Source organism: Nomascus leucogenys, chromosome 3 (assembly GCF_006542625.1).
Source record: "Nomascus leucogenys isolate Asia chromosome 3, Asia_NLE_v1, whole genome shotgun sequence".
Classification (NCBI taxonomy): domain Eukaryota; kingdom Metazoa; phylum Chordata; class Mammalia; order Primates; family Hylobatidae; genus Nomascus; species Nomascus leucogenys.
This window is the reverse complement of record NC_044383.1, coordinates 151,424,880-151,440,930: the sequence shown is the minus strand read 5'-3', so window position 1 is coordinate 151,440,930 and position 16,051 is coordinate 151,424,880. Positions and strand designations below refer to the sequence as shown.

The 16,051-nt window shown below is 44.7% G+C and overlaps 1 protein-coding gene and 1 non-coding gene across 6 annotated transcripts in view; both read left to right on the top strand.

Annotated features, from left to right (window-relative positions):
- PDE10A (phosphodiesterase 10A) overlaps positions 1 to 16,051 on the top strand; it is a 662,241-nt gene that overhangs the window by 258,791 nt on the left and 387,399 nt on the right. For 2 of the 5 annotated variants that reach the window (XM_030809952.1, XM_030809950.1), the window contains exon 2: positions 14,720 to 14,854. The exons of 1 other annotated variant lie outside the window; for it this stretch is intronic. In XM_030809952.1, the coding sequence (XP_030665812.1) occupies positions 14,737 to 14,854 (118 nt within the window). In that variant the 5' untranslated portion in view covers positions 14,720 to 14,736. Of the gene's footprint in view, positions 1 to 13,093; positions 14,855 to 16,051 lie in introns of those variants that run through there. 2 more of the 5 variants (XM_030809951.1, XM_030809949.1) reach the window with 2 other exon arrangements.
- LOC115834521 lies at positions 7,938 to 8,041 on the top strand. The gene has a single exon (XR_004029468.1). It is a non-coding gene; the product is annotated as a U6 spliceosomal RNA (small nuclear RNA).

Here is a 16,051-nt window from a genome sequence, read left to right as displayed (position 1 = left end):
AACTCCATTTCTGTCCTGCACTGCACCAAATGGACAGAATCCTTCAAAGCCACGGAGCTCACAGCGGGCTCCTTCACCTGGTACATAAAGAAACTGCCACATTGAAAGTTTGCCGAGGATGGCACGAAGCTGGGAGGACGAACTGGATGCGTCTTGTTCTTGCTAGGGGCGGAAAGAATGTGCCTTTACAGGTAGAAACAGAAACATGGGGAATAATGGAAAGGGAGGCAAAGGTGACTTCCAGGTCAAGACTGCGAGGGAGGAATAAGTAGAAATGGTTGGTTTTCCTGGTAAGTACATAAGACAAAACAACTTTATGAAGAATGAGCATCAGGAGACAGCCAGGAACTTCTAGGTTCAGTACATCCAGTTCCTCACTCTGACTCCACGGGACTCCCCTATTCTGAGAAGTGCTGACTGCCAGGAACCGATGGCTAAAGCATGACCCACTGAAACGGGAAAAGTTCCCTTATCCCCCTTGCAGGGTGTGTGATGGGGTTGTGGCTCGCTTCTACGGTGCCCCGCTGCTCATGCCCCTAGGGGGAGTATACAGAGGGGCAGCTTGTTGGGGGCGTGTTTGGGCTCTGGCCCCATGGCACCCTCTAGGGTTGAGTGTTCACAGCTTCCAAAGCCCCAGTGGGTGTGTGTTACAGTGCACTCTTTTTGTTTTGCCATCTGCAGTGGCTCGTGATAGCTCAATTAGACCCTCTGCCTTATTGCAGGGACAGAGGGCTTTCTGTATTCCGGGTTCCTGCCTTAGTGTACCAGAAAAATTGGATCACACATGGGCTTGGAGAATGAGTCCAAGGTTTTACTGAGTGGTGGAAGTGGCTCTCAGCAGATGGATGGGAGCCAGAAGGGGGCTGGAGTGGGAAGGTGGTCTTCCCCTGGAGTCAGGCTGCTCAGCAGCCAGACTGTCCTCTGACCACGCTCGGCCAAATTTCCCTTGGTGTCCACATCGTTCTGAAAACAGAAATGCCTGTTCTCACCTAGGTCTGTGGGCACAGGCTGGAGGGTGGAGCCTTTGCCAGGGACCCTGCCTTTCTCTACCCAGCACTTGCCAGCCCCCCTCCCATATCACCACTATGACTCTGTCCTCATCCCTGACCGGGGAACCTGCCTCTGCTGTAGTGAGAAAGATGCACTGGAAGCTGATGCTGCTGCCATTAATGGTCAGGAGTCTCCCGACTCCTAAACGTTTCACCTCTTGACTGCTTCCTGCGATATTCAGGCTGTATCTCCTTCTACCTTATTACTGATCATATAAGTAAACCTCATTGGATTACAGCCATTTCTGGGAAAATGAGAAACTTTGGGTAAACTTCCATTAGTTATTCTTGTAAGCCTGTCTTAGAAGAATTATGAGGGCTTGGTAGGCCTAGATAAAATAAACTTCAAAATTACACTTGGCATATTCAAAGTCTAAGTGATGGGACGAAGCCCACGAGGATCTCGAAATGGAGCTCTAATAATTTGGAGATGGTGAAGCCATGGGGTCAAGCCTGATTTCAGCTAGCCGTTTCCAGAGAGTCCAGCTATCCACCTGTATGAAGGCCTACCATAATGATGAAAATAGAAGCGATAATTTAATTTTGCACTTGTATAGCTCTCCTAATTTTCTCAACATGCTTTCACATCTGTGATCCTCTTCTTAGTCTCAAAAGGGCCCTAAAGAGAGCAGGAAGCATTTGATGACCTCATGTTATAGGTAAAAAATCTGAGCCCCTAGGGGATTAGACTAGTTGACTTCTACTGTCTTTTCCAAATCTATATCATCTGTGATTCTATGAGTTTAAATAAACTTTCCAATTTTTCCTAGTAAGTAAAGGGCAAAGATGTCAAGCATAAAACATGCCCAGTGTGTGCCCTGCCTGTGCACACAAATGGGGTAATTTATATGTGGTGGTTCACTGACTAATATTCCGTCCTCTTGTCTTAATTTTGATGGATTGCATGCTACTAACTAGAAGCCTGTAGTGCACACTGGAAATCTGGAGTAGCCCTGATTGTGGAATCGCTTACATAACCTGTGACGCACACTTCTCAGTGAAATCAGCTTTTTATTTTTTCAGCTTCTCTCAGAGGAATTTTTATTATCTGGATAAAATTTGTAGACTGACCCCCAAGGGAAAATTAAAAAAAAAAAAAAAAAACACCAAACTTTTATCTTTTTTTTTTTTGAGATGGAGTCTCACTCTGTCACCCAGTCTGGAGTGCAGTGGTGTGATCTCGGCTCACTGCAAGCTCCGCCTCCCGGGTTCACGCCATTCTCCTGTCTCAGCCTCCCCAGTAGCTGGGACTACAGGCGCCCGCCACCATGCCCGGCTAATTTTTTGTATTTTTAGTAGAGATAGGGTTTCACCATGTTAATCAGGATGGCCTCGATCTCCTGACCTTGTGATCCGCCTGCCTCAGCCTCCCAAAGTGCTGGGATTACAGGCGTGAGCCACCGCGCCCGGCCCCAAACCTTTATCTTATTTCTTGTTTGTTCCCATACCTCCCAAATGGCTTTAAAATGTTTAGGTATCCAATTGGAGGCAACTAGTCAGAAACAGAATTCATGTCATAAACAGAGCTAAAAATGAAATAGTTAAAATTCATGTCCTACCTTACTTCTCTGGAAAAGGCTGGAGGTTATTCATTTCCCTGCTATTTCTAAAGTACAGAACTAAAGTATAGAATTGGTAGCAGCTATGGCAAAACATGCTCTATTTTGAGGATGGTGAAATGCAGAATTCACACAGCCCAGCAGAAGCTGGGGAGCATGGCAGACACAAGTTGGAATTCCAGCCGGACCTGCCTGTGCCATCAGGAGCAAATCCCACTACCGGGTGTCACACACAGGGTTTCATGTGAACGAGGACAAGGAAACCGCACTATTTTTTGCAGCACAGTCACGTTGTAGATGTAAAGGATTCGGAGATCTTTCTATATTTATGGCAAGCACTCTTCCAAGTCAGCTGAGAAAATAAAGGGCTGAGGAAGCAAAGAGGGAACTGGCCAAGGGAGAGACAGCAAATCACCAGGGATTGCCAAGAGCAAAGCTCAGAAATCTGATTTTCCTCCAGGTGAGAGTTCCATGACTTTGCCTGTCTGGGAGACTCCCCACCTCGTGCCTCCAGGTGCATGTGGCTGTGTGGCTGTGACCACGGTTCTCAGTAAAATGATCAGCGGTGTGTTTGTCTCATGCCACAGCTAGATTGTGAGTCAGTGGAGATCGGCAGGTGAGGCGTAGGCATTCCCTGTGTTCTGTGAGGTTCAGGATGCTGGCATGGTGTGTTCACATTTTGGTTACATTGAATGGAGTGGGACTTATATTCAATCCAAACAAAAACATAGTTCAAATTAAGATTCTGGGTGATATATATATATATCTTAACATATATATATACACACATATGTATGCATGTGTGTGTATATATATATGAACAAATTTTATTTAAGGATTTATAAGATCAGTAGGATCTCGTGTTGCTTTACCTGAAAAGGTAAAATGTTCACTCTGATGTTTTAGCAGGCTCAGTAGAAGTAACTACTCCAGACTTCATATAACTTACATACATGTCTTTACCAGGCTTCACAAGTACAGTAGCCACAATCTCCCACCTTATCCAAGGTTTCACTTTCCGTGGTTTCCATTACCCTGGACACCTACGATCCAAAAATATTAAGGTATTTTGAGAGAGATAGAGAGTGCACTCACATAACTTTTATGACCGTATGTTGTTATAATCGTTCTATTTTATTATGAATTATTGTTGTTAATCTCCCATTGTGCCTAATTTATAAATTAAACTTGATCATAGACAGATATGTATAAGAAGAAACACAGCATACACAGGATGTGTTGCTATCCATGGTTTCAGGCATCCGTTGGATGTCTTGGCATGTATCCCATGTGGATAAGTGGGGACTACTGTATCTTTTCTTACGTGGTATTGTTCTAGCATAAATATGAGTAGAAATTAACCTTCTAAAACTTGGGCTGTCATTATAAACCCACGGAGCAGTGCTGGGTTAAAGGAGGCTGCCTTCTGTGCTCCACAGATAGTGGTGAAGGCAGCCAAGAATCTGCATCGCATTTGGTTTATATCACAGCACTGGACATGCTTTGCACATAGATTTCCATGAAGTTTATCTAACAGTAAGATGAGATTAATCAGGTAGAAATACCTGACATCATCACGTAAATAATTCTGTGCCACTTGAAAATGTTTGCAAAAATACATTTTTGAATAAATATACAAATTTGTGGCTAAGTGCATATTTAAGAAATCACCTTGGAATCCTTAGCTTTTGAAAATAGTGTAATTCCATGAAACGTTTCATTTCTGCACCAATGATTTGTAGCTAGATGTGGCAAGACTGTAATAAGTAGTTCTGAAAGGAAAGATTTAGGAGCTTTAGGAACCTTCTCCGTCTTAGCGTCTCTTCATTTATGTATCAGTATACTTTTTATTAGACTATCTATTTTTATGCCATTTAAAACATTATAATCAATTAAGTAATTAAAAGATGGTATGAGACAGGTGATATTTGCACAGATAGTAAATCTACAAATGGAGACTGAGCAATTACTGGGTGCAGAGGCATAAAGATCTCTCTCGAATGGGAATGAGTGTCTAAGGGGAAATCAATGAATATCCTTCTTGTTCTGTTGATTTTTCCTACAAAGGAACTGTTTACCAGAAAAAGCATCTGGATTCGATTGCCTTTTCATTCATCGTAGACCACTGATGGAATCTGGAACCACTTACGGCCTCACGGTCTGTAAGTGGCACTTAAGAGTATGGACAGGAAATAAGAGTGACAAAAAGTGTCTCCTGCACAGTTCTCAGGAAATTCTCTTGGGTCTTTATTCATACCTCAAAATATCCATTTACCTTGAAGCAAATAAGAAGCAATACAGACTTTGCAAGTTAAGAAGTAATGAATTGGACTGACGATGAAATCGTTCGTTACCAAACACCAAAATCCAGGATTTTTTGAAATGTAATTTCACAGCTCAAGGTTCAGGGGAAGGGATAAACGCATTAAATCGTAAACACTTCACACTGGAAGTTGCTCTCAGCCAGGTCAAGAAAACCCTGTGCCACACCCTGTGGCCTGGTTTTACTCCCCACGCTGCAAGACGACACATTTTATCTTTGAATACCACAACTGGAATTCGTAAATCCTTCTTCATCCTGATTTGATCTTTTTCTCCACCTAACTCCTTAACCCTGAAAAAGGTCCAATATATTACTGTTCCGCGTAACATTCTTAATGCCTAACACTATTTACACATAACTTTCCATACGTCCTCAACATTCTTTCTTATTTAAAGTGACTTCCAAATCCATGAACATTGCAGACTCACTCTTGGACACGGTCAGTGGACCTCCTTAGACCCTCAGGACCTCTGAGTTGAGAACAATAGCCCATATATGGCCTGGCCAGAGCCACATAGAGTGGAGACCACCTTCCATTTCTGGAGACTGGTCTTTGTCTGCTCATCCTAAACTTGTTTGAGAGAACCCTCCTCCTAGCAATCACATTACATTGGTTCACACCAGACTGAAACACCTAAAACGCCTGGCCAGCCTTCTCTCATAAGGATACGTGCCTATCCGTGTATCATTCAAGGATGCTTCTCAGGGCAGTAGATTGATGGGTGCTAATTTCAGCCAATAAGTGTTCACATCCAAATCAGAAGTTCAAAAATACCTACCTCAAGGGACATTTGATGATATAAGACTAGATCTTAGGAGAATTCAGACAGGTTTTTCTTTCTGATTTTTTATTCTTTAGGTTTGGGAGCAGGGCAGCTGTAGCTGTGCACAGTTGCCAGTTGTACGCTGTGTAAGAGGCAAGCAGGACTGAAGTGCAGCCCATTCTGCTCTCAGCAAACCCTCTGCTGGCCTGGGGTTGCTTCTGACTTTCCCTAATTTGTACATCGGGGCTTTTATAAACTATCAGTGACTCTGATAGCAGGGCATGCTGCAATTCAGAAAAGTATAGATAAACCTCAAAAAATACCTCAAAGTAAGATATGACCATCAAAAAAATAAATAGTACTGAAATGCGTAAAACAAAATACAGGAACACCCTCTCTGCCCCTCTCCCCATCCCTCTGATTTCCACATGAAACAGCCACTTCCAAGCCTCTTATTTCTGCTGTTTCAGAAATTTATTTTCTTTTTCCTAGATAATACATCTCTATTTTGTGAATAATTACTTTGTTTCTTTAGACGTTGTCTATTGAGTGCCTGTTACGGAACAGGGAACCAAATTCTCGCAGCAGTTCCTCCCCGATCCTTACTTTTTGCACACCCTTGTGGACTCTGTGTGATGTGATCACAATTATTGGCTAAAGCTGTGGTGTTAGTTATTTGGTCTCTGTAAATATCTCTCAAGCCTGAGCCAAATAGGGTACTTGGATTCCATTTTTCTCTCCTGTACAACTTGTCTTTTCCCTGCAATTAATATTAGTCTTGTTTCTTCATGTGCTTAGTTTTTTAGTTATACCTATTTTTTCCCAAATGCTGTCACAGATCTGTCCCAGAACTGACAGTAGAGTTTCCAACTGTATTCCAAACATATTTTAAAGCATGCCATCAGCTCCATGACCTTTCACCTGGAACGTCTCCCCTACCACCCACCCGGGCTACACCTGTCACACACTTGTTGTGCTGGGACCTCCTGTCACCCTCCTTCTGGGAAGTTCCTTTGCTGCTCCCAGTATCTCACGCTTTGCCTTTGTTGAGACTAGATTGAAAATGCATCCCATCACAACATTTTCAACCAGTACAGAATTCCAGGTGAAAATCATATTTCATTTGAATTCTTGTCATTTTGTTACACTGTGTCCTACTGTCCAACAATGCTGTTAAGAAATAGAACACCATTATTCTTCCCTTTTCTTCCTGCTGGCTGCTTTCCCTTTCTGGACACTCTTGGGGTCTGTTTTGGATCCCTGCCGATAATGAGCTTCACAGGGACGTGCCTTGGGCCAGTCTTCTTCCATCCATTGCCCCATTGTGTGCTGTGCCATTGAACATGAGACTGCTGGACTTCAGCCCTAGATGATTTTCCTGTGTTACTTCTTTAATAATTTCTTTTCCTCAGTTGCTTTTTTTTCTGTGCTGAATTAATCCTCAAATTTCCTTATATTTTCTGTCCTTTGGCTGGTTTTGTTCTATTTTCTGGGGAATTTCTTCAATTTTATACTTCCAACTATTGGTTTTTAAAATTTGTAATATTCCATTTTCAATTTCCAAAACCCCCTATATTGTTCTTCACTTGCTTCTTTTATAACATTCTTTTTTTTTTTTTAACATGAATGCAATATCTTTTCTTTTTCCTCTGAGAATATTATAGTTTTAAGAACTTTTTTTCTCCCTGTATGGTCTCTTTCCAAGTTTCCTTTGACTGTTTATTATTTTAGCCGCAGTCATTCTTGTTGGAAGCTCTCCTTGGTTATCGTGTTATCCTTAGCCATTCTTTCCTATGTAAGAGCAAGGCACTAAAATGCAGATTGGAAACTCCGGTGAGGGGTGGAGGGGATGACAAACTTCAATAACTACAGGTCTTTTCTTTCGTACAGTTCAGCTTCCCCAGGAAACGCTCTCCTGTGTCTCGTCTGGGATGAAAAGGTGGGGGTTCAGGTATATACACACAAGCCTGCATTCTAGGAACAGGACAAGGGGGGAAAGTTGGGGCAATCGTTGGGGAGAGGAGTGCTTCACAGTCAGATATGTTGATTCTCATTGCATCCTGTTCTATCTAGACCCTCGTCTGTTCACTACACACAGTGTGTCTGAGTCCAGAGTCCCTCTGGTTTAGTTTCTCTAAAGCATAAACCCTTTGTTTCTTCTGGGGATTTGGGACAGTGTGTTATAAACAAAGTTTATTTTCATCTATTTATGATAATGTATTTTTTCAAGAATTTTCTTTTAGTGCTCGCTCTAGCAGCACATTTACTAAAATTGGAACTACACAGAGATTAACCAGGTCCCTGCACAAGGTTGACATGCAAATTCATGAAGTGTGACACATTTTTAAAAATAACTTGAAACGGACCACTATGCAACTCTCAGAAGAAAACATAGGAAAAAAGCATCAAGACTTTGAATTTGGGAATTTGATATGATATCAAAAGCACAGGCAACAAAAGAAAACAATAAGGTGGATTTTATCAAAATTAAAAGCTTTTGTGCATCAAAGGACATAATCAACAGAATGAGAAGGTAACCCACGGAATGGGAGAAAATATTTATAAGTCATATAACTGATAAGGGATTGTTATGCAGCTTATGTAAAGAATTCCTACAACTCAACAGCCACAAAAAAATCCCAAACATCCTGATTCAGAATGGGCAAAGGACTGGAGTGGACATTTCTCCAAAGAAGATATACAGATGGCCAGCAAGCACATGAATAGGTGCTCGACATCCCCAAACATTACCACTCCCCACCCATGAGGATGGCTGTGATTGAAACAAACCAATAAATAAAAGACAGACAAACTGGAACCCTTGTGCATTGCTGGTGGGAAGGTAAAATTGCAACCATTGCAGGAAACAGTTGCCAATTCCTTAAAAGATTAAACAGAGTTACTGAATAATCCAGCAATTCCATTTCTGGATATATACTCAAAAAAATGAAGGCAGGGTCTCAAAATGACATTTGAACACTTTTTTTCTTTTTTTTTTTTGAGACAGAGTCTCTCTCTGTTGCCCAGGCTGGAGTGCAGTGGCGTGATCTAGACTCACTACAACCTCTGCCTCCCAGGTTCAAGCAATTCTCCTGTCTCTGCTTCCCGAGTAGCTGGGATTACAGGCACAAGCCACCACGCCCAGCTAATGTTAGTAGTAGAAACAGGGTTTCATCATATTGGTCAGGCTGGTCTCAAACTCCTAACTTCAGGCGATCCACCCACTTTGCCTCCCAAAATGCTGGGATTAGAGGCGTGAGCCACTGTGCCTGGCCTGTACGCATTTTTATAGCAGCATTATGACAATAGCCCAGAGGTAGAAGCAAGTCAAGTGTCCGTCAGTGGAGGAGTGGATACACAGATTGTAGTGTGCCCATCCAGTGAAATATTACTAAGCCTTAAAAAGGAAGACAATTCTAACACAGGCTACAACATGGATGAATCTTAAGAACATTGTGCTAAGTGAAATAAATCAGTCACATAAAAAACAAATACTGTGGATTCCACTTCCATGACGCACCTAGAGAAGTCAATTGCATAGGAGCAGAAGGTAGAATAGTGGTTTTCAGAAAATGAGGGGAGAGGAATGGGAAATTAGTGTTTAATGGGGACACAGTTTCCATTTGGCAAGACGAAAAGTGTTCTGGAGATGGACGGTGGTGACGGCTGATCAGTGTGAAGGTACTTAATGCCACACTCTAAAATGCTTACAATGATGAATTTTATGTATGTTCTTACTGTGATTTTAAAAGTAATTTTCTTTAAAAATCAAGAATAGCCATTACAAATAAAAGATTTTGGTTCCTAGACATTTTATTTCATTTAGACACTCAGAGCCATCCTTAGTTCCTCCTCTCCCTTGCTTTTTTTCATAATAGAATTATCTTGATCCACACCCATGACCCCTTTTTCCTGAATGCAGGGGGAAAATAAAGGTCTTCCATTCTTCTTCAGGGCTTTACACTCTTAATCCTTCATCCAAATGTTGTCATCACTCTGTTCTTCTCAAACAGGCTCGTTTCTCCAGTATTCCGTTGAAACTGCTCCCAAGTCACTGATGATGCTAATCATCAACTCCAATATCTTTTTCTTAGAACAAATCCTTTAAAGCATGCTTACAACAAATGATACCACTGCCTCTGCCTTCCTATTAGAAGATAAGGTGTGCAGTCAGTTTCAGATCCTTCACATTGGATCCCAGTTCCTTGGGAGGCCCAGGCGGCTTGCATTTAATCCTGAAGTGTCCTCTCTGCACGGTCCTGCAGTATGCATGAGCAAGTTAGAGAAGAAAAGAGAGGAAGATGCTGTAAAGCAATCATATTGTGTGTTTCATCAGCAAATCAATTATGAGTCAATAATTTGTGAATTTTGTGGAGACTCGGAACCCAGAGCTCTTTGTCTTAGCACCCAGAAGGCCTCTCACTCCAAGAGCAGAGAACTCTGCAGCTGGGGCTGGGGTTTGAGCCCTGGCACCTGGGCTTCATCCAGTCTGCGAGGTAGAACGCGCTCTGAGGTGGTCTTTCTGTCAGAATGGCTCCGTTCTAATTGGTTATCCTCAATGTGTAAGGGGTACCTTAGCGCAGGAGCCAGAGGGGAGGCTTCCGTGGGCAAAACGCCTGCATTCACTATCACGTAAAGTTCCCAGGCAGGGTATAAATAAGAAGAGGAGACCTGACTGTCTGGTAGGACAGAATAAAGCTGAGGAGAAAGTACTGTGCAGCAGTAACTTTTGTGATGCCACAGGAGAGGACACACAGATGGGAAATTAGGGTCTAACTCCTGCCTTCTGACCATGGTGCCCGGAAGAGGGACGTCCCCCCACTGTCGAGTGATTGAGGGTCCTTTGCTTTCTGTGCAGCAGGTAACATGCCGTCTTCTATCCTGGGAAACCCACCTGCTCCATTATCCATGCGCCGGTCCCTCACACACTGAGAGAGTCTGTGTGTGTGTGCACGTGTGTTCACGTGTGTGCATGTGTACATGCATGTGCATGGGTGTGTATCTCCCTTCACCTCTCCATCCTCCTTCTCCCCTTCATTCCCTTGGAATCTATTACTTCCCTACAGGTTCCTTTGGGGGAATGTGGTCTTTTCTCTGACCTAAAACACAGCATTCCTGGAACCTGCTGGATGGTCGATTTGGGGAAAATAAAAAATCTAAATACAACATTGGATCAAATTTATACAATGCTCAGCTGACGCACACACCATTTCTGTTGGCTGATTTTTGAGTGCGTGGGCAGCGTACGGTTCTAGGACTAATGTTTTTTATCTTACTATTAAACATTTTTAAATCCTGATTTTCATCTGTATAAAAATATGATTGTTTATCCCAGACCTGTGTGTCACCTGTATGTCCCTAAGCCTCACCACCTGCTGCGAATGAATGAGGGCGCAGGCCCGTCTGGGTGCACAGCCCATGTTAGTGTGAGCAGCGCCGGCCGCACCTGCTCACTGAGCTCTGCTGCACTGCAGCATGCCTCGGGGGTCCTCGGGCAGCCGTCCCTGCAGGCTGAGCCAACACTCCACCCTTGTGGCCCGTGGGTTCCTGCCCAGGCACTCCCGCCCTGCTCTGTGCACCCAGAGCTCTCAGTTCAGACCAGGTCTTTGTATTCCTTGGGGCTTTGCGGAGAGCAAGGGGAACTACCCACTGAGGGGTGTTCTACTCGCCCTGGGCTGGGGAAGGGGGTGTGCCCTAGTGGTGGAGCCCCAGACCGTTGTCCCCAGGTTCAACACGTTCTTCTGTCGCTGTGGGTTGGGACTGGGCCACAATCGGCCACCACTTTGTCCACTGAATAGTCACTGTCCTCCTGCCTGAGACTCTGGGGCTGCATCCACTGGCTGCACAGACTCCTGTTTCTTTAGGGCAGGGATTCATGGATTTTTATCTTCTTTGCAATTTGGTTCCTGTTTCCCTGACTGAAACTCACTCCTTGGCACCCTCCAGGCACTAACCCTGGGACACCCCTGTGGATGGGCTACGAATGGGGTTGCTGTGCCTGGATTCGAGTAGGGGGATCCCCTCCCCTGGCTGCCCCAGCCCAGCCCCTGGGGGTGGCACATCACCTACCAGCCTTGAATTTATTTTGATCTGCAGCTGAGTGTCGATCTCTGTCTATTCCTCTTATTTTGGAAAGAAAGCTTGGCTTCGGTGTTTAGATTCAGAAATCATTCAAATGTACAGAAATGTGACAGAAGTGTACATGATCAGACTCACAGGACTGGCGGCCTGGAGGTTCACAAATGGCAAACCCATGACTCCCGTCCCCCGCTCTCCCCACAGAGGGCAGGAGTGGCTATGGCACTATGCTACCCCCTCTGCAGGCTCCCATCGGGTCAGGGGTGGGCGTCAATAGGAAATCCTGACTGCCCACGCAGAGCTTGGTTCTGTGTATGAGGCATGAACACTGAGCTGCCCAGTGGTACCCAGGAGTTTCCAAATGCAGATACACATTAGGGGACCCCTGCCATTTGGCTGGTTTTGGTTTTTGTTTCCACACAACGCTAATTACTCAGAATGTTGTGGTGGTCATGGTTTCACAGGCACATTCATGTAGTAGAGCTCACACAGGTGCCCTCCCCATACATGGGCAGTGTATGCATCAACCACACCTCAGTGAGGCAGACCTAAAGTATTTTGTAATGTATGACATGCGTTTCAATCCAAAATACTTATGACGTACCAAAAATCTCCCTCTGCAATAAAGCATTCTAATAGCTAACATAGGACTTAGAAATTATTTATAATTGATTGTCATATAATCTTTCATTTCAAACTTCTGTGATCTCAGTTTCCTTCTGTTGATAATGTACCAAGTGTAAGAACAGAGATACAGAGATCTGCAAACACCAGTTGATAATTACACTCAGACACACTACACACAGAAGTCCTGTTTCTCTCCTGATAGAGAGGACTGGATTGAACATTTTTTAGAAAGCATCGGTGTTTGGGGTAGGTCTGGTCTTCTTTCCTCCAATGATCTTCTTTGTCGTCAAACCTCATCCGTCAGCCACCCTCCCTCCTCTCCTGGTCCCAAGCCTTTGCCGCCAGGCACACAGGCCAGCTCTTCTGAGCATCTTGTCGGGTAGTTCCCAATCTAATAATCCTCTGTAGTGCAAGCAAGCTTCCTGACACAATTGTGAAAATGGACGATGCTAAGCCCCACGTGCCACTGTCTCACTGTGGGAATTAAACCCTACATCACTTCTGAAGGTAGTTGCTTTATTTCTTCTAGTCACTGGTCACTCCCTGTGGAAACAAGCATCCCCCTAATGCACGGTAACTAGGAAAAATTCCCCAGTCGTTCCTCCATTTACTTGTGTAAATTCACACTGCGGGTGCCCTGGAGGTGTGAGTTCTGCTAGAAGGGAGGGATTCCCCAGAGTCTGAACACCACGGGCACTCATGATCTGCTCCTTTATGGTTCTACTGCAAGGCTGGGACCCTGAGGGTGTGGGTCCAGAAAGTGGTTCTCAAGCCTCGCTGACTTTGAGTTCACAGGTGCGGCACTCTCTCTTTGTAATGACCAAGGCCATGGCAATTCGCACTGGATAACTGAAACCTGAGCCCATCCTTGCCTCACTAGAAAGCATTTCAGATTGCAAAGAGGAGCTAAAAATCTACAATGTATTTTTAAAGAAAGTTAAAAAGGGCCGGGCGAGGTGGCTCATGCCTGTAATCCCAGCACTCTGGGAGGCCAAGGGGCTCAGCAGTTAGAGCTGAGCAAACAGCACAGAGCTCCCTTCCTGTAACCTGGCTCCCAGGGGTACCTTATAGGTGAAGGAAGTCTCAGATGAGCCCCACAGCACATGCACACATCAGGAGGGGAGCGGGCAGCAAGCCGCACATCATGTGCTGTAGATTTGATGAGTAGCCTACTCTTTGGGCATTGGCTAATCACTTTTCATGAAACGGTCCTTCAAGTCAGGTCAGGATCATCCCAGTAGCAGTGTCCAGTTAACCTCTGGGTCCCACCAATGTCACACCCCTCCATGCACAGCTCCCAGTGCCAGGAAGAATCGTAGAACCCTTTTCCTCCTCCACACCACCATGGCGGGGCCCAGAACCCTCCAGCCCGTGCCCCTTCCTTGACTTCCACTCACTTCACCACTGAAAAACCACACGGACTTCCATTCTGCTGGTTACAAACCTTCCAGGGCCCATCAGCAGTAAAGACCAGTGAGGAATTCACAGTAGCCACCTGTGGGGTCCAAGAGTTAGACGTTTCTTTCAAATATTAAACACTTGTGAAGTATGTCACTGATCAGGTTGCCCCAGGTAGTCACCAATCACCCCTAGGATGCAGAATAAAACCAACCAACACACTCCTACATCCCGCTGTTTATGCTAAAGCATTTTACACTAAGGTACAGACAATATAACACAGGCATGACTGTCACAAAAATGCATTTGAGGTTTGCTGGTCTGATGAATGAATTAGCACAATTCCTGGGTTGTTCTGAACAGGCTTGTGCCTGAGCTGAACATAGCTCAGCAGGTATTAAAAGGGCTTCCTGAGTCTCACTTTTCATCTTCGTTTCTCCTCTTACCTTCATCTCATTGACCCTACCGAGAGACAGACACTCACATTCCTCACTGTTTGGGCCTGGCTGGAGGCTCTAGAAAGTGCAGGCTGAACTGAAATCTCCTCAGGAAAACCTCCAAATGGAGAGTGACTTAAGGCCCCCTCCAGACAGCTAACTCGCAGAGTCCACCAGACAAGACCAGAAGCAGGGTGTTCTAGCTAACATGAGTTTCTGGTCTCCGTGGCTCTGAATCAAGCGTTAGGACCTGTGTTTGCGTGTGCAGCACGGCATCCAGACCACAGCTGCCTTCAGCACGCTGAATCGCACCGTCTGTAACGGTGCCAGAGTGCCCAACTTGAAGGGCCAATGGGAGTCCCAGGCGCTTACCTCTATAAATTATCCATCCAAGGTGAGGTTTTCAGAAGAGCCCTGCTCCCAACTCTAACGGTGTATTTAGTAGAACTTACTGCTAACGTCATATCCCTGTTGTTCTCTCCAGCCAGCCGCCTCCCCTTCATGCTTAAAGGTGGGAGCAAAGGACCCGCTTTGTTGGCTTTGAGGAGCGGGACAGACCCCCGGGCACAGATGAGCGATGACCCAGCAGAAGGCACCCTGGACCCCTGCAGTGCGCCAGGTAAAAAGGAAACCCGCTCTGCCGTTCCGCCTCCCGCGGGGATGGTCTGCCCCTCCTGGCATTCTCTCACGGCTCTTAGCTGGGACCTCATGGGCAAAGCAGTTGAGAAAATTGCCTGTGATTAGGAAAACATGGGTATTTTTGATCAGGGCCCAGGAATATAGACATGGTTTTAAGTGATTTTTCTAAGCACTTTGTATGTCTTTCCCCTTTTATTTTTTGAAGTTCAGTTGGGTACTTTCTTGATTAATACAGCAGCCAAATTAGTAATTTAATATCACAATGAAGATAACACCCTTACTCACAAGCAAGGGCACATTCAATGAGAAAATAATTTCCATTATTTTTATCTGATGACTTTTATTGCTAAACTAAGAACTGAGCCAAAAGTTCCTGATTTATTCAAAAATGTTATGAAATGGGATTATTGGAACTTTGCTAGCAAATTTTCTAAAATACAAAACCAAAAGTGCTTTTCTCTGTTTCTAAGGTAGAGAAAGTGATGACCCTCTTTAAAAGGGATCGGTTTGCATATTTAGGTGTGTCTATAACAGGAAAACATTGTAACATCTTAGTTGTCTGTTTTCATATATTCACAAAAACTGAAAGGACTTTGCACTTGGCCAGTGGAGGGCTCCATTTAGGTGAGAACGCTACGCAAGGGGTGAGGTGGGTTCATTCTTCTACAAATATGTTTTTGCCCCTGCTATGTGTAGCTTTGTCCTGGTAATCCAATTAGGAACAAGGTACAGTCCCTGTGTCCAGAGGCTCATATTCTACTTGAGGAAGAAGCACTCAGGAAGCAAACATGTGCTGTAGCTTCAGAGTGGTCAGTGCTGTGCGGGCTTAGAGCAGAAGTGGCATCTCTCAGAGTGGCGGCGCCATTAGAAACAGGGGCGTGCATGTGAAGATTCCAGCGAGCGTCCAGCGGAGAGAAGAGCAGGCGTCAAGGCACTGAGGCAGGTCTGAGCTGGTATGTTCAGGGCTGAGCAAAACTGTGAGACGGCCTAAATGCAGCCGGCAAGGAGAAAGCAGAGGTGAGGCGGTCACAGGGATTGGAAGCAGCAAGTTCTTACAGTCCTTGGAGGTGATAGGTCTTGATCGTCAAGTGCTGGGAAAGCTTTGGAAAATTTGAAGCAAAAGAGTGAAGCAATGCGACAGGTAGTTTTCAAAGACCACTCAGTCTTCTGTGAAAGG